Source organism: Ochotona princeps, chromosome 21, assembly GCF_030435755.1.
Source record: "Ochotona princeps isolate mOchPri1 chromosome 21, mOchPri1.hap1, whole genome shotgun sequence".
Taxonomy (NCBI): domain Eukaryota; kingdom Metazoa; phylum Chordata; class Mammalia; order Lagomorpha; family Ochotonidae; genus Ochotona; species Ochotona princeps.
Genome location: NC_080852.1, coordinates 38,906,214 through 38,923,646, shown reverse-complemented (window position 1 = coordinate 38,923,646; position 17,433 = coordinate 38,906,214). Strand labels below are relative to the sequence as shown.

Below are 17,433 nucleotides of genomic sequence, written 5' to 3'. Positions count from 1 at the left end.
TGTGATTCTGGCCAAATCCCACAGCCGATCATCACTTCTCCGTTCCCAGCCTCTCCATCCCAATACTGCCTGGGGTTCCGTAAGCACCTCCTGGTGTCCCCACTGTGAGTCACACAGTCAAACACTGTCACTCCCCGCTCACGCCTCTGCCACTGCCCTGGCCCACTTGGGGGCCACTAGGGACACCTGACTCCTGGGCTGAGCTGAACAGAGCCAAACCACCCGTGCACCAGGCTTCGCAGATGTCACACCGAGAAAACACCACAGAACATTTTTCAGATCCGTCACCGGGGGCAATGACAGTGTTGTCCCGATGCTGGGTGAAACCCAAGTTTGTAAGCACAAATATCACCAAGCTCAGAACCGCCAGCGTGGCTTGCACTGTGCTCCATGTGGCAGGCACGAGGACCTCACAGCCCTCTTGTTCTCAAAGAAGCCAAACACCCGAGTGTGGCTTGCAGCACCTGGTGCGATCTGGACCCCTCCCAGCAGCCCAGGCCTGCCTTGGGGTCACTTCATGATTCCCACCTCCTGGAATATTCTCTGCTAGGTGACTTTGCTGGACCTCCCAGGACCACCCTGTGTCATCCTTGGTGCCCCTGCCATCCTGAGGGCCTCATCCTTGGGCCTGGTCACCTGTTGAACACCTGTGTCCTATACTGGACCTGCATGATGACAGTGAACTTCCCTGTCTCAGTCGCTGCTGTAGCCTCAGCTCAGAGTCCAAGTCAGTTTCCCTGCTCCCTCCCTCCTTCTCTTCCTTCACGAATAGTGAGAAAAGCTGGAGACTCAGAGCCAAAAAAGCCGGTTAGGACCCACCCAGGACTGTGGCGACAGCAGCAGTGCTGCCTGTCCCCTGGCATCAGCCCTGCTCAGTCCTGGCAGTGTGGAAGGGTGAAGGGACGTGCAGTCTAGAGCTAGAAACCCTGGGATTGAATTTCAGCTCCCCAGCCTGCCAGCCACATGACCTTGTCTAAAGCCCTTGACTGCTCACAGCTCTCATTCTCTGTGAGACAGGTTGGCTCAGAGTTCAAGCAGGTGCCAGCACTGTCGCCCAGACAGGCCCAGGGTTTCCCAAGGGGAAGGATTCCTTCTACTCATCACCCAGATGTCCCCTGACCTAGCACCAGGTCTAGCTTAAAGTGGGTGTCCACACAGCTTGGTAGAGGAAGGAATGCTGAGAAATAAGCCCTAGGACCACCCAGCAGTAGATCTTGGGAAAATCAGACCTCTGCAAAACCACCCTGTTTCCTTCCCAGGGGAAGCGGGAAAGACCAGAGCTCGAATGAAGCTAGTTTCCCTCTACGGCCCCAAGAGTAACCGCTTGCCCAGACGTGCCCAGGTGGCCTGCTGAGTGTGCAGGACAAGCCACAGGCTTCAAAGGCCACAGTCAGCCCTGGCAGCTGGGAGAGGGCTTGCCTGGCCCAGGCAGGTGGGCACTCCCTGCTCACTGCCTGCATCCTTCCAGAAAAGAGGAATAGGCCACACAGTCGGCAAGTTCTGAGAAGCAAACGCAGCCTTCGCCTGCTACTCTGGACCTGCAGCCACAGGTAGAACAAGAGGGCAAGGGGGTGACATTTGGAAGTAAGCAGTGGTGAAGTGAACATAGTCAGCGATTATTCTACAAACAATGATCTCTCCAGACAGGCAAGCAGGGTGTCGGGGGAAGCGGTGGGAAATGACCTCACTGGGAAGGCTCTCGCCTCGGTGCAAGGCACAAAGCCGGCCTTTGTTACACCCCTGGCTGCTGCGCCCATCACTCCACAGAGGCTCCTGGCCAGGCAGCCTGGTCCAGCACGGGGCTCCCAGGACTTGCTCATGAAAGGAGCACTCACACAGAGGCCGCCCCTCCCCCGCAGCCCATACCTACTCTTGCTTTAGTGTCCATTCAGGTTCTGCAACCACTGTCAGAGGCCTGCTAGGACCAAGCTTCTGACCACAGCACCACCTCTCCCTGTCTTGCTGGCCCACTCACTGCCAACTCAAGACCAGAATACAATTGCTAGTCACTCAATGCACGCCTGGTCTCTACGACATAGAGGGCTGAGACTAAAGCCAGAAGTGAGCAAAGAAAGGAAATGGAGCACAACTCCAAGAAAGAGGCCCCAGGACCGATGCTGTGGGCACCTGCAGTGATAGCACCGACATCCCACATGGGTCCAGATTCGGGTCCCCACTGCTCCACTTCTGATCCAGGCCCTGCTAGTGCCCTGGGAAGGCAGTGGAAGAATCATCCAAGTGCGTGGGCCCCAGAACCCAGACGAGAGTCTCAGGAGAAGTTCCTGGTTCCTGGCTTCAGCCTGGTCCAGACCTGGTCAGTGTGGACATCCGGGGAGTGAACCAGTGGATGGAAGACTGATTCTCTTTTTCTGTAACTCTACCTTTCAAATAAATAAATAAATAGCCTTTTAAAAAAGAAAGAGGGCCCGGCACGGTAGCCTAGTAGCTAAAGTCCTCACCTTGCATGCACCAGGATCCCATATGGGCGCCGGTTCATATCCCAGCGGCCCCGCTTCCCATCCAGCTTCCTGCTTGCAACCTAGGAAAGCAGTCGAGGACAGCCCAAGGCCTTGGGACCCTGCACCCGCATGGGTGACCTGGAACAAGCACCTGGCTCCTGACTGGCTCTGCTCTGTCTGTTGCAGCCATGTGGGGAGTGAACCAGAGGATGGAAGATCTTCCTCTCTGTTTCTCTTCCTGTCTATATATCTGCCTTTCCAATAAAAATAAGTAAATCTTAAAAGAAGGAGAAAGAAAACCTGCGATGTCATCATCCCACAGGAGTGCAGGTTCAATTCCCAGCTGCTCCATTTCCAACTAAGCTCCCTGTTAAGGTGTTTAGGACAGGAGCAGCAGCTGGCCAAATGCTGGGGCCCTGCTCCCACGTGGGAGACTCGGATGATGTTCCTGACTCCTGGTTTCTCACTGGCCCAGCCCTGGCCACTGCAACCATTTGGGGAGTGAACTAGCAGATGGAAGAGCTGCCTTTCCTGTCAAATAGATAATATCGTCTTAAAATAAATACATCAATATAAGTAAATAAAAGGTGAGTCAGAGACAAACTTTTCCATGGGAACGTGAAAAGGGGATCCCTGGCCAAGATGTGGGACGGCCAGAAACCAGGATGCATCAAGAGCTAAATCAGAAAAGGGAAAAGGAGCCTCAGAAGGAAGCTTCAGGCCAGGACCCCCATCAGGGGGGCCTTATCTCCCTGATGTTCCTGCTGGGGAACCCCTGACAACACCAGACAACCGGCAGGGCCGCTGGGGCTGCCAGAGCAGACTGACCTCAGGACAGGGCAGGCACCAGGCTGGCACAAACTCAGACGGAGGGTAGCCAGAAGCCAACTTGTCCACAGATAGCCAATGTCCAAGTTCGCCAACATTAATCCTGCCCTGCGCCTCGCTGAAGAATATGCACACGGGCCACCCCCTGTGACCACTGCCCCTCCTAGGGGTCACTATGAGGCTACAGTGGGAGAAGCATGCGCATGGCCAGAGCAACCAGGGAGAAGGCACCCCAACACCTGGAGAAAATTCATGTAAAAAGCAACCATGGCTTCTGGCATCTCCTGGCCCCATGCCAGCAGATAGGGCCTAGGGTGGGCAGGGGATCCCTATTCAGTCTCTATTTCTGGACCCAGCTTACTAAAAATACTTCAGCCCTCGCGTTTGATCTCCCTTTGACCTGAAAGGATCGCAGACCCGCCCTGTCCAGGAGAAGGGCGTGGGCACGGACTGCGCTGGCCACCCTGACGTCAGCCCAGCGCTGGGCTCCCAGCCACCGGCCTGGCCCTGGAGGATGGGCGGGAGAGTGGGTCGGGGGGGCTGGGCAACCTCGTGCTGTGATTGGCTGGCCAGGAGAGGCCGCGCGCGCGGATTGGCTGGCACGATTTTAGAGGGAGTCGCGCTCGCTGATTAAAGTGGCCCAGCGGCGCCCGCGCCTAGCAGAGCTCCCAGGCGCGGTGCGACTGTGGCCCCAGAGCTCCGCAACCCCGCCTGGTGCCTGAGCAGGAGCCTGTGCACAGTCCCTGAGCCCAGCGCTCCCCGCCTCCTGAAAGATGGCCAAGATGGCCAAGGATCTTCGCCCTGGAGTTCAGAAGGTGAGTGGGGAGCAGGCTGCTGCGCCACAGAGTTTCTTTCTCTTATCTGGGCCCTATCCGCATTTGTGCGCAGAAAGCCCCTGGAGGTAAAGAGAAGCGGGCGGGTTTGCGCATCCGTGGGAATTTGGGCTCCAGCAGCCGGGGGCCCGCACCGCTGTGCGCCCGAATCTTAGCTCTCGGGAGACATGTGCATTGAAACGGAATTCGGGCAAAACTTTTATTTCCTGGCATTCCTGTGGTCTGTGGTGGGAGCTGGGTGTTTGCTGTCCCGTTGGGTTCCATGCTTTTCCCCAGAGGGCTCCTGTGCTGCTGCCAAGACAGCAGCTTCCTCGCACCGGGCAACTTTTCTCCCCAGGGTCTGCATGGTTCCAACAAGGGAGCCTTGAGCTGGCCCTGAGCCCAGAGGGTCTTGCAGAAGAGAAGGCGGGAGGGGCCTGCATGGCTTGGCGTCCCAGCAGCCAGCACCTTGCTTTACCTGCATATACTTAGGAGTGAACACAGGCTGTAGCCTCTTGCGAGCAGTGGGACTCATCTCACAGAACCCCTCTCCCAGGGCAGTCACTGTTGAAATTCTGATGGGGGGGCTGTTTAGTCCTGCAGAGCCGTCTACCACCATCTGTGGGGGCAGAATGAGTGAGCACGCAAGGGAGAGGGAATGTAATAACAGTAATAAAGCACACGCAAGCCGCCCGCTCGTGGGCCAGCACCCCTTTCCACAGCCGCTCCTTCCTACAGACAGCACGTCCCCCGCCTCCCTCACCTGGCAGAGCCGTGAGTCCTCCTCAATCTGCTACCCAATCTCTTTCAATCTGGGTGTGTCTGGGCTGTGCCATGGCCATGGCCTGTCCACAGGTGCTCAGAGCCCTCAGGGCCGTGCACCTCGGCTCCTGTGTCTCTGTGTTCTCTGGGCTGCAGCACAGTGGGCATCCAGGAGCTCAGTGGGTCCCCAAGGCTGCCTGTGCAGCGGCCAGCGGGGTGTTGGCCTGTAGCACACTGCCTGTGTGAGTAATGAGGGAGACCATGTGTCTGGATGGCCTCCCAAGCCCAGAGCTCGGGGAGGTAAGGCGACAGAGCAACAGCATGCTGTGGGTGCTGGGAGAGCTGCGAACCGGCTAAGATACCACGGGGGTCCACAGCAGTGCTCGAGGGGCTTTGTGTTCCTCCTCTGCAAGGCCAGTGCGATGACCCGGATTAGGGGTGGGACATGCTCTTCTTGTCATTCTCCAGGGCCAACTTCCTTGGCCTGCAGAGGCTTGATGGCCCGTTGAGCTCCAATTGCAGGCTTAGAGAAAGGATGCAGTGGGTACAGATAAAAGGGTGGATTTTCTTTTAATGCTCCTGGAAATGCTAACGAGTACCAAGGTCACCAGTGTGTAGAGTACCCGGTGCATACAACTGGTGTGTACAATGGGCTGGCTGTGCTGCGGGTCTTGCCTGTGGGTTTTAGGTGCCGTGCTGTTTAAAATGCTGCTTATGAGAAGGTCCGATTGTGTATCTACTCTCAGATCGCCAACAGCAGGGGGTTTATATCATCTGGTCTCATGATGCATAGTCACACTTCAACATTTAGAAGCAATTTCATAGACTCCAGGAACAGCAAATGGCGTATTTGCAAAATGATAGATGGCTTTGCATGGACAGTCTCCACTACCCAGTGCCCAAAGCTGCCACAGGACTCCCCGTAGCAGCAAAGGCATCAACGTTCCCCAAGAGAGAACGTGAAGTCCCAAACTCAGGGCAGCCTGGGAAGTCAAGCAGCCAGCCGCAGGCAGGTGGACAGACTCGTCCAGCCTGGTGGCCCTGAGAGGCAAGCTCCGAATCAGCTCCTCCAACACCCTGCCTCGTGCTCAGCCGGACACTCCTGCTGGCTGCCTTTGGGCTGTCACTTGTTTTTCTGGGTAGGAGAGGGAAGTTTACTAGCACAGAGCATTCTCTGCAAGTCATGGAATTACCAGCATTCCTGGGTGACATGGGGCTTCGAAGGCCAAATGCCGTTCCCCTTGCTGGGGCCAACCACTGCTGTGGCTGTGCCCACTGTTTGCTAAGGAGGCTGCTTACCCAGACAAGCCGCCGCCTCACGTCTGGATCCAAATCCCAGCAGCTCTCCCACTTCCTAGCTGTGTGCAGGCAGTCGAGCTCAGGAACTTGCGGGTCTGTGTTCTGGGTTTGTGGAGAAGTGGCGGGGGGGGGGGGGTCAGCCCAGCTTCTGCCCCTGAGGGGCTGAGCCATTTAACAGCCCAAGGACTACAACAGGCCAGCAGCCCCTAGGACTGTCACTGGTGATGGTGCCGCCTCCCAGCAGCCACGTGCATGTTGGAAGGATGCCTGCTCAGGCGTGTCCACACTGCAGAGCCTATGTCTGTGTGAGCCACAGCCGTGCCTCAGCCCAGATACCCCAGGCCTCGCCTTCCTCCTCTGCCAGCACACACAAACCTGCCCACAGGGAACTGGGGCCCTTTCGGAACTCAGAGCAGGGGCGGATGTGTCATCCCCGGGGTAGAGAGAAGCAGGTCTAGCAAGGGGCTTGAAGCTCAGATACCTTGAGAAGTTGTTGAGGGGTGCCAAGGAGCCCATTTCAAGAAAACTGAGGCAGGCTCAGAGCAAATCGACCCCTACACCCTCACGCTGGCTGCATGCATGCCAGCAGCATGGCTCCAAAGTATTCTGGCATGCCCCTAGCTCCCACAGCGCCACACCCAGGGAATGTTCAGCCAGCACCCCTGGCTTTCCTGGCTTCCAGGTTGATCCCCACCTCTGTGCTCAGCCCTTCCTGCCTTGGCCTCCAGTTCCTGCAGGGTGCATGGCCCTGGGCACGCTTCCCGGGCAAGCCCGTCCAACATAAACACTGCTCCTCCAGAATTGTCCTTGGCTCCCTCCTTTATCTGAAAACAAATTCAGCTGTCACGGATCATAACAGCCCAGGCACTGGAGACGCGCCCACAGGTGTATGGGAAGCTTGGCTCCAAGGAGAGCCATGTCTCAAGGAAGGGGCACGAACAACAGACCCAGCCAGGCCTTCTTCAGGGGCCTCAGGAGGACCTGCATGGCAGGTCCTTGTCCTGGACAGGGGGCTGGGGCTGAGGATCAGTCAGCTCTCACCCAGGGGTCTACCTGGCCGGTCCTACCAATCCCACTGCACCCCTTCTGCAGCACACACACTGCTTGCACTCTCCAGGAGAGATGCCTGTGACCTGAGGAGAGCTGTGCTTGCTTTCTGACTCACACGTTCAGATCAGCTGGCAGGTGACTAAACAAAGACCAGCCGTGGCGAGTCACACACCCAGGTGGCTCCAAGTATCCCCACTGTGCCTCCACGGCTGTGTTCACTCTGGCAGAGGGATGGAGTCACTACAGCGACCATGGACTGGGTAGCCTCTGGGCAGGTCCCTTGCCTTGGGAAGGGGCGTAGTATAGAGGAGACCCAGGCTTCCATCTGCCCCTGACCCACTGACCTTTCCTTTGCATGAGACAGTCTTGCAAATAGCCAGTGATCACAGCAAAGGAGACCAGAGGCCCCATGCTTGGGAGAGTCTGCCAGAACCCCTGACACCCCAGCAGGGAAGGGGAGACAGCTGTCACTCTTGATGGCCTGTATTTGGAAACATGGCCCTTTCCTTTCTGTTGACAACAGGGAAAGGATTTGGCTACCAGCTGCCCCACTCTCAGCAGGTGCGGGCCCCAGCCACTTCCATGGGAGCCCCTGGGGATGCCGGTCTTCTGTGGGGTGCAGCAGGGAATGAGCACAGAGCTGCAGAGGCTGTAGAACCTGCTTCCTGGGCAGGTGTGATGGACAGAGTCACCAGCAAGTCAGGTCTCCTAGGTCTACCAGGACTGTCAGTGGCTAAACATTTATCAGACATCTAAGCAGAATTCCTAGATAAGGAGGCCGGCACCTTCACAAACAGAACCCGCTCCATGACTCGGAGCCACTCTAGCTCCCACACACTCCACGCTGTGAGACGCCTGCTCTTGTACAAGCCGCCCCAAAAGGCGAGTGTCTGCTCTTCCTCTTGCTATCTGTGTGGTTTCTTTTCCTCCCAGCAGCAGATCAGCCAGGGAGAGAGAGAAAAGCAGCCCAGTTAGGCGGGCACAGGCCATGTGACCTGCCCTGGCATATCAGGGACCTGAGCTGCAAGGACACCTTGCAGAGCAGTGAGGGAGGGGCTCAGACGGAGCCGCTCGGTGCCCCTCCCACCAGGGACACGGCTCCACTGTGGCTTCCGTAACTCAGTGACCTCGCTGTGGCCATCCTCTGACCCAGGACCGCGTGGAGTGTGGTCAGCCGCAGGGGGTCCTGTCACCCACACCAGTCCCAGCCGCGTCCCAGGACACTACTGGCCTTGTGCCTTAGCAGCAGGGAGCTCTCTGGCAAGAGGCTTGATGAGGGTAGCTTTTTAAAGGTGTCACACAAATTATCCTGACACTTCAGACACAAGCCTGGAGATCCCAGGCGGGGGCTTCCAGGAAACGCTACGCTCAGCTCAGCCTGTGCAGCCCTGACTCGTGCCCCGCCCCCATGCTGTGTCCACCTGTAGGGGCACCCCACAGCCCAGGCTATGGGAGAATGCCCAGGGCAAAAAGATGGAGAGGCTCCGGAGGGACAGAGGAGCAAGTGCTTGTCCATGGTTTTCTTCTTCCTTTCTCACTGGAAACTTCTGTGAGATCTGTGCATGGAGACAAACTGACAAATTGCTGTATAGGAGAGCTGAGTAGGATCTGGTCTTCCTTTGGGTCAATCTCTTTCTGTTGGCAGTAGGATGTGGAGGAGAGAGGACACATCCAAACGTGTGGTATGTGCACCTTGAGTGTTTATCCTTCCCTCTTCCCCTGCCACAGACATCCCAGCCTGACCAGCTCCACAACCAAACAGCAGAGTCGGTTTGTAAGAGTACTCCTCCCAGGTAGCACGTCTTAAACAGGGCCATGGGGAAGACAGCAGAGGCACTGGGTAGACCAGTTGTGTGGGATCAGCAGTAGCATCAGAAGGCTGTGTATTGAAGTGGTGGTGTTTTGGTGGTGCTGTTGTCAGGGACAGCCTAGGACAGAGGCATGTGGAAAGGGCTCCTGCTGACTGCTGTCCTTAAGAACAGAGCAGCTATTTGGGCCATATGACTAAGTAGCATTTCTAAGTACTGATGTATTAGAACGACCACACAGGTGACTGACACGGGACATCTGGCTGGCTGAAGAGGCGGAAGGAAGGTGGGGCTGAGCTCATCCTGGGCCACAGCCACCCCAGCCAGCCAGGCCAACCCATGTACCACCCAGCCAGTATTCCTGTTCAGGGGACATGGCCTTAATGGGCTTGGCAGGTCAGCACTGGGGCACTCCTTGGGCTACAAGGACGAGAGGGAGACATGGTGGAAATCCTGTCTGCAGACAGAAGGGAGGGATTTCATCAGGAATCGACACACAGAACTGAGGTACCGAGGAGCGCAAGTGCTCACTGCGTCTTCGTCTCCCATCCTCTCCACCTGACCTGTCACGTTTGTCATGACGGTAAATGAAGGCTGGGGTTGTGGAAGCTTCCCAGCCCCTGTGCCTTCGCTGCCCACACACTCCCTGTTGTCACATCCGCTCACCTGGCCAAGCTCCACGCTCAGTGTGTGATCAGAATCCACCTGCTCTAGTACCCCTGGTTCCAGCCATGCTAGCTGCTGTCCTTAGCCACGTGGAGGCACGTGTTTCTGATCACAGACCCGTCCATGTCAGCAGTCCAGCCATGTTGGAGCACCTGAAATGCTGTCCTCAGAGACCTCTATGTAAGACAGCCAGGAGAGCTGTCTGCCCTGAAGCCCTGAGACTGCTCTCACCATCCCAGAGGGAAACAGCATGATGTCCACAAGAAAAAAATGGTCAACATGGGTCATGGTAACTGTGATGGACAGAAGCAGCCAGGCAGGGAAGAGCACACTGTAACTCCGTCATCAAAGTCAGAGAAGGAATCCACCCCGACAGAAGTAGAATGGTGTCCCCCTCCTGAGTCGGAGTCATGCTTGCCCACCTAGCGGCTCACAGCAGTTTCTGGCCACTCAGAGACATGTGTGTGTGTGCATGCACACACATGTGCATGTGTACGTGTGTGTGTCACGGGGGAAGAGAGCACACAGAATCTGTGAGCTTTTCCTACAGGTGAACTTCACCTTGCAGACCTGCCAGGAGATAATACAGCACAGTGTTTGCTGAGCTGCTGCAGAGTGAGGAGTGCACAGGTGCCAGTGGAGGGACACAGGGATGAAGTGCCAGCAGAGGGACGGAGGCCCAGCCCTCTTTGTGGCACAGGTGACTCCATACTGGAGACCCTGTCCCAGTTTCTGCGCCTCATCTTCCCCCTCAGTCCTGGAACATGCTGTTTCAACCGAGTCTTCATCCCCAGGCACAGACAGATCAAGAGAGGCCTGCTAGCCCACGAACGCGCCTGTCTTGCTCTGCACGGCCCTGGACATCGGCAGGTGCCGTCTGCACACTCCTGGAGGACACGAGGCTTCACTGTCCTTTAACCCAGAGCACAGCAGGGGGGTGGAGTCGGGAAACAAGAGGACAGGCGTGCAGGCAGGCGAGGGCAGCTCCATTCTTCCTGTCCCCCAGCAGGACACAGGAGAATGACACAGACCTGACCCTCTTCTGGTGCCTGCGTGGGGCCCGTCTGGTGCTGTACCCACTGAGCAGGAGAACGGCAGGGGTGGAGTGGGGAGGGAGAGAGAGGAGAGCAAGGGCCTTGGTGATGGTGCTGAACCAGGCTAAGACACAACAGCGACTTCAAGACAGACCCTGAGCCAAGCGTGTCTGTGCAAGAGACTGCCTACCCAGAGGGGCCTCAGTGGAAGCTCTGCTTCCTATCCCCACTTTGGACAACTTGCTGGACCCATCCTGGCACTCCTGGCACAGGAACAGACTCCGGCAGTGTCCCCGGCCCAGACCTGATCATGAAGTCGGCAGAAAACCAGCCACCAAGTATTCAAAACCACACTTCGCTCAGGGCCTAAGCTCAGGGAAGTGGCTACAGCCTGATGAACATTTATGCCAAAACAGGGCCAGGGCAAACGCTCCCATCTGCACAGGTTTGAAAGCTGTGCCTTTCTTCAGCCACACTGACTGAACTCAGGAAAGAGCTAGAAAGTGCTCCAGTGCTTGCCAAGTGCACAGTCTTTGAAGTGCAAGAAATTCTGAGAAGGCCCAGCCCACAGAGCTCCCTGAATCAGAGCCTCTCAGTTCCATACAGTTTCAGCCAAGCCTCTGACAGCGTGCTGGCCACAGACACCCGAAGGAAGCCTATTTATTCTGAGTTTTGCTGGGAGGGAACCTACTTCGTTGACTGGCATTATAAAACAGGCTGCTAAAATCTGAATGGCCCAATTAATCACCTTAATTTTGCCCTTTCCTAAGTGTCTTCCTCTGCTTTCAACACCGACCAATACTGCTCAGAGCCCTGCCACCAGCAGCTCCAGCCCCGTGGTGCCCATGACTGGGGGAGGAGGGCACAGAGAAACCCTGCACACACAGCTGTCCCAAGGTCAGCTGCCCATACCCAGCATGGACCACACCCCAAGCCTTGGGCTACATCCCTTTCTCCTCACCTTTACAACCAGCCCAGTCTGTAGGTGAGAAGACTGAGACTCAGCGGGGCTGTGTGTCATAATGCACGTGAATCAGATGCAGGAAATGCAACCCCCAGCGCCTCTGTGCGGGCAGTGTTCCCAGTGCTAGGGAGGTGCTGTGAGTTTGGCCACAGGTGAAGGCAGTGGCTCCGTAGACACGCCCACCACTGAGCCATAGTCGCTGCAGCCTCTCCTCTTCCTGGCAGCCTCCACAGCATCACGGGTGTGCTATCATGGGCAGTTCTCGCAGTCAGCCCCGGGACCTAGCAGGGCAACGAGGCCAGGTGGCGGGTCCCTCACTGCGGCACCCAGAGCCTTCAGCAGCTCCAACGCCACTGGGTAACAGTGAGAGCAGAGGGGCAGGCTGAACCCATGTGAGTAGACATCTACGAGGAGCCGATGCCCCCATCATGGAGTGGGAGGACACAGCATAGTTGCCAGGGTGCTGAGTGACAAGCAAACAATCTAGGGTGGCTCCTGCTCCTCCTGAGGCCCCTGCAATACTGGTGTCAGACAGAGGATCTGGAACCTGAGACCTTTTGCTGCAAAAACGGTCAAAGGAGTGGCCTCAGTCAGCATTTCCTGAAGACCTACTGTGTGCTCAGGGCTGCACGAGGCACTGAAAGTAGGTGAGCTGCTTGGATCCAGCAGGAGGGGTGGCCTCTCCGCCGTGCACACAGTGAGGGTACCCCTGGGTGTGCAGGGACAGGTCTTCCTGAGTCCATGCAGGGGAGTGTTCAGCAGACAACAAACGAGGTGCAGGCCAAGAGCAGTGCGCGTGGGCAGGCTCGAGGCACAGGCGATGAGGCGCCTCCCCTGCGCTGGGGAGATAGTGAAGTGAGTAGTTCAGAATCCATTCAGGGGAGAATCTTCTGCAGTCACAGGCTCCTGTGGCTACCATTCTGTATTTCAGATCTGTGGGGTGAGGCGAACTGCAAGTGAGGCCATGGAGTGGGTGGACTTTCTAGCAGACTGACTCGTCATCTGCTGGTCTGTGCACTGCTGAGCTGGGGTTTAGGAAGTTTAGTTGGTGCGCTCCGTGGGGTCCTTCCTACCCTGGGGCTGTGATGTTCCTGCACCAAGAACCTGCCCCTGCCCACGTGTGGTCAGTCCAGCTGGGGTAAGCAGACAGGAAAAAATTCAAGCCAGAGTGAAAGGTTTGAGCTAGAAAGCACACATTTACTGTGAATTTCAGAAGCATACACCAGCAAAGGGGAGAGAACAGGGGAGACACTGTTGAGATGGGAAAACATTTTGCCAAAGCCACAACTGTGAAACACAGCAGGCAATTCATTGAGACAGCAGAGCTAGTGAGGGAAATTCCTGCCCATGTGTGTCTGTGTGAGTGTGTGTGTGTGTGCGTGTGCACATACATGTGTGTGTCTATGTGTATATGTTTCCATTGTCACACAAGTTTGAGGAATTCAGGTGTGAGATTCCCAGCTTGCATCATTTGCACAAAGTCTTCAGTTTTTTAATGGTACTGTCCTTTTACAGCACATTTCCTTTTAAGACTCAGGCAAGCAAGATGAAAAACCCACAACTTGGTTTGCTCAGGCTCCCCAAGTTCCAAAATTAGCTCCCATAAAAGTGTGTTGTCCTTGGAAAGAGCTATCATGCTGCAAATTTAGAATTCAGACACACGGACCCAGTGACATTCTTAGAGGAAGACGTTCTTAAGACATTGGGCTACTGAGACCCAGGGAGTCGTAAACGACCTTGGAGGTGTGCTGAGCTGGCAGGAGGCCTGGAGCTCCGTGGTTCTGCACTTGACAGTCTATGAACTCTAAGAGCCAAGAACTTAGACTGGAGGCCTGGGGACACCAACTGCTTGTTCCCATTTAGTAAATGGGGTGAGGAGGGGAAAAAGCAGGGAGTGCCCAGGGGGACTTCATTTTCTCTTATCTGACTTCCCCAAAGCTATTTAGTAAATTTGCAGATAAGATTCCCTGGAGTAGGTGACCAATTTGGGGCTAGTGGCACAGTATGTCTGAGACAGAAAAAACAAAAACCAGACAGTACTAGACCAGCCCTGCCCCCACCTCATCCTGGTTGGATCCCTTCCACAGCTGAGCAGCGCCTGCCCCTGGGGACCCTGCGTGGCCATAGAGTCCAGAGGTGGAAGCAGACAGAGGACCATCTTTTCACTGATGAGTCTAAGGCTGACTTTCCAAACTAGCATGTCTCCGCCCCCCAGGCTGGCTGTGTGGCTCACTCTTTGCACACTTCATGGTTTCTAGCTAGTTAAGAGGCAGCTGGCATGAGAGGAAAACCAACCCTAGGTCAGTCTTCAGACTCTGACATCTTTGTGGACATGATGGTGCATGGACACGAGCCCTCAGCTAGGAGTTGGTGGCCTCTGAGCCCAGTTCCTTCTTGCCCGCCCATGCCACCGCTGCCTTGCCAGCCAAATGCTAGACAAAGGCAGCTACACGCTGGGTCTGGACTGCTAGCACTTGAGAATTCCTGAGCACATGAGCCTCGTCAACCAGGCACAAACTGCTCAGCTTAGGGCCTGAAACTACGTTCCTGGTCCCCTACTGCTCTTACACAAAGTGACTGCAGCCTCAGCACCTTAGGAAAGAAAGAGCCGGGCTGAGCAGTGTCCCGGACTCCCCCTACTTCCACTCCCTTCCCCATCTTCAGCTCCTCCGGCCCCCATTGGAAGAATGAGCTCACAGCCCTTCTGTGGCTCTTCTGTCCCATGTCCCTCATATGGGGCCTTTCCAAGGGTTGCAAATCCTTGAAAAATGTACTGATTGGACTCTTATCATCTCTTGGCCCGTCTTTTGATGCAAGTGCTAAAAATATGAAAGTGAAATCATCCAAAAGTCAAATGGCAAGAAGGGAAAGCAAAGGGGAAGGGGCACAGATAATCCTGTCTGTGGGCTGGCCCAGCATGCCCGGGCTCTGCTGTGTGATGCCGGTTGACAGTAACCCGGGAGCACGGGGGACCCTGTCAGGCGCTGGGCAAGGCAGCCCAGGGGACGTCTGCTCTACGCACACTTCGCCGTCACCACCCCCTCGGCTGTCTGGCCCAGGCTAATCTTTTTCCAACACATACATACTCGCACAGAGCTTAATTTCTACACAAACCCATGACGGAACAACAGGCCGTGATAGGAGTGCCAGCATCACTACTCCCAGGTGTTACAGCAACCTCACTTGAACAGGGCACTCCGACACCACAGCACTCAGGCTTCCTCCTGTTCCCCGTCCCCTGCGGAGAGGACAGAGTGTGATGGGCCCCAAACCCAGGCCCTCCTACAGGTGACCTTAGAGCAAGAATCTTCAGGGACAAAAGTGAAGCGAGGGAGGGAAGAAGGAAGGAAATTGGAAAGGACGAAATGTAGAAAGAGAACTCCATTTCTGACGTAAGAGCACGAAAGCATGTCTTTGGTTCAGCATTTGCTCAGCATTTCATTTGGGACCCCCAAAACTCCTACTGTCTTGAGGCAGGTCCACCTGACTCTCCATTCCACTCAGCCCTCCCTACCCACCCCGGGATAAATCTTACACACCAATGTAACAAGAAAGTGAACCTTGACCCCAAGTCCTGCCAAGTGAGGCCCTCTGCCATCGGCCTGGCATCCACCAATTGTGTTTGCATCCTGTTGCTTTAAATAGGATTGAGCTTTAAACAAAGCCCAAGTTTCCATCGTAGAGTTCTGCGTAGTCAATCACAGGACTAATCTCTGTTTAGTCTGCGCACTTCTATCTCCGTTGCACAACTCAGGGAGAGAGAACCACACCAGAGGGGTTTCTTCACGCCACGCTTGTCCAGACGAAGGACAGACACGCCCAAGGGCAGCCACAGCTTGGGAGACTCGGGCATGCACACACACATGCACACTTGTACTTGAGTAGTCACATGCATAAACATGCACACATATGTGCACACACACACACATTTCTGCACATCCCACTGCTGTGGTCATTACACTGGGAGGCCAGCCACTTTCAGTATATGTGGGATCCGAGTTACAAGTCCCCAGAAAAGGCCATGATTGGGGAAACAGGGGTCTCATGGCCACAAGCTGCAGCCAGAACTTGGGGCAGTGGAGAGGGAGCTACAGGATGAACAGAAGGTGTCAGTCCCACTGGAGGCATGCAGAGAGCTCCCTTCATACCCCAGAGGACACCTGCCAGGGAATGGAGGCCCGGGAAGCATCTCTGTCTGCCCTGGCCACTCCCCGGTGGCCAGGGCTCCCATCCCTTAGGTCAAATGTGGGAGTGTGCCACATCCCCGAATCACCCAGCAACCACCACAGACACTGGGGCTGTGTCTCTGAGCTGTTGGAAGGAGTGAGTGAAAGTGGGCCTGTAGGTGCATCTGAGGTGTGCACTCCTGGGTGTGCATCCCAAAAAAGCCCACACTGTTCTCCATCATGGTTGCACTTTCTTACCTTCCTGGCCATGGCACCCAGGCAACAGGAGTGAGCAAGGATTCCCAACCAGTGAGCCCAGGACCTTCAAGTTTGAGCCGGAGCAGAGGAGGACCCAGTCTGAGGCCACAGGGGTCATGGGGTTCCCTGAGGAACCCCAGAGATGGTTGCTAAATTGGCCTGTCATGTGGCTTGGACCTTGGAAGCATTTCAAGGTTCCCCAGGAGTTCTAATTTGCACATAAGTTTAAGAAGCATGGCAGAGTTCCTTGCAACTCCAAGTGTGGTCCCTGGAACAGCAGCAGTGTTTTCCCTGAGAGATCAACAGGGCTGGGCAACGTCGCGCTTGGCCCCTTGCTGCCGAGCTGGAGTGTGCTCTTGTGCTGGTCCAGGTGAGCTGTGTGCTAACCAGTGACTCAGGAACAAGTGTGGCTATCGCCTGCTCAAGTGCAGTCCTTCCCAGCTCTCCCTTTCTGACTCTTCATTCATGAGTTATCTGGAAAACCACTTCCTGGCTTATAACTGCAGTGTCTTCTTTCAATTAAAGTGTGGATTTCAGCATTCACAGATGCTTGTATTCAAGCTTTCATTTGATTCCCGGAGAACTCTGAAATTTGGGGGAGCTGACTTGTCCTGGCGCCCTTGGCTTTCTGAGGACTAAGTCTGACATTCTGAGGACTAAGTCAGACAGTCACTCCCCCAGCAGCACACTCCCACACGTGTCTATGGTTGCCAGACTCGGGGTGTGCGTCAGAATCACCCACCATAGAGTGCCTGCTTTCCCAGGTCTGGGGTGTGGCTGGGGATCCCCAGCACCCACAGGGTGAGCTCAGGTCTAGCCCAGTGCCTGGAAAACAACACGTCCCTGCATGGGCATCCCTGCAGACCTGCAGGGGAGGGCCGCGCTGGTCCCACAGAGTGTGCAGTGCCACAAACCCAACTGGTCAAGGAAACAGGAGACATTTGGACACATAAGCAGGACCCTGTCAGCGAAGCCCAGTGACCCCTGTGTCCAGCAGCCTTCATCCTTCCTTCACAAGGGGTTCTGAACTGTGGCACCAGTGCCCCAAATCCACACTCCTGGGAAGCAGGACTAAGCCTGGGAGTGACTTGCCTCTTGGCCATGGGCTCCGCTCTTGTTTTTGTACTCAGCAACACAGCAAGGTTCGTGCCCTCAGCAGCTCGCTTCTCTTACCGATCTCCTCAAATCAGCGAAAACCCACTGAGGCATGGGACTCCACATGCTTTGCAGACTATAGAGTGCCACGCCTAGGGTGACAAACATCACGGCGGATCCAACAGAAGCAGCTGCCCAGTGTGACAGCCTGGCACCGCAGCAGCGTGAGGCC

At 55.8% G+C, this 17,433-nt stretch overlaps 1 protein-coding gene across 1 annotated transcript in view; it reads left to right on the top strand.

Moving 5' to 3' along the window:
* Positions 1 to 3,945: 3,945 nt before the first annotated feature.
* Positions 3,946 to 17,433, top strand: part of LMCD1 (LIM and cysteine rich domains 1) — a 30,391-nt gene continuing 16,903 nt past the window's right edge. Inside the window, exon 1 of the mRNA XM_058678395.1 lies at positions 3,946 to 4,102. Coding sequence (XP_058534378.1) covers positions 4,061 to 4,102 — 42 coding nt within the window. The 5' untranslated portion in view covers positions 3,946 to 4,060. The remainder of the gene's footprint in view (positions 4,103 to 17,433) is intronic.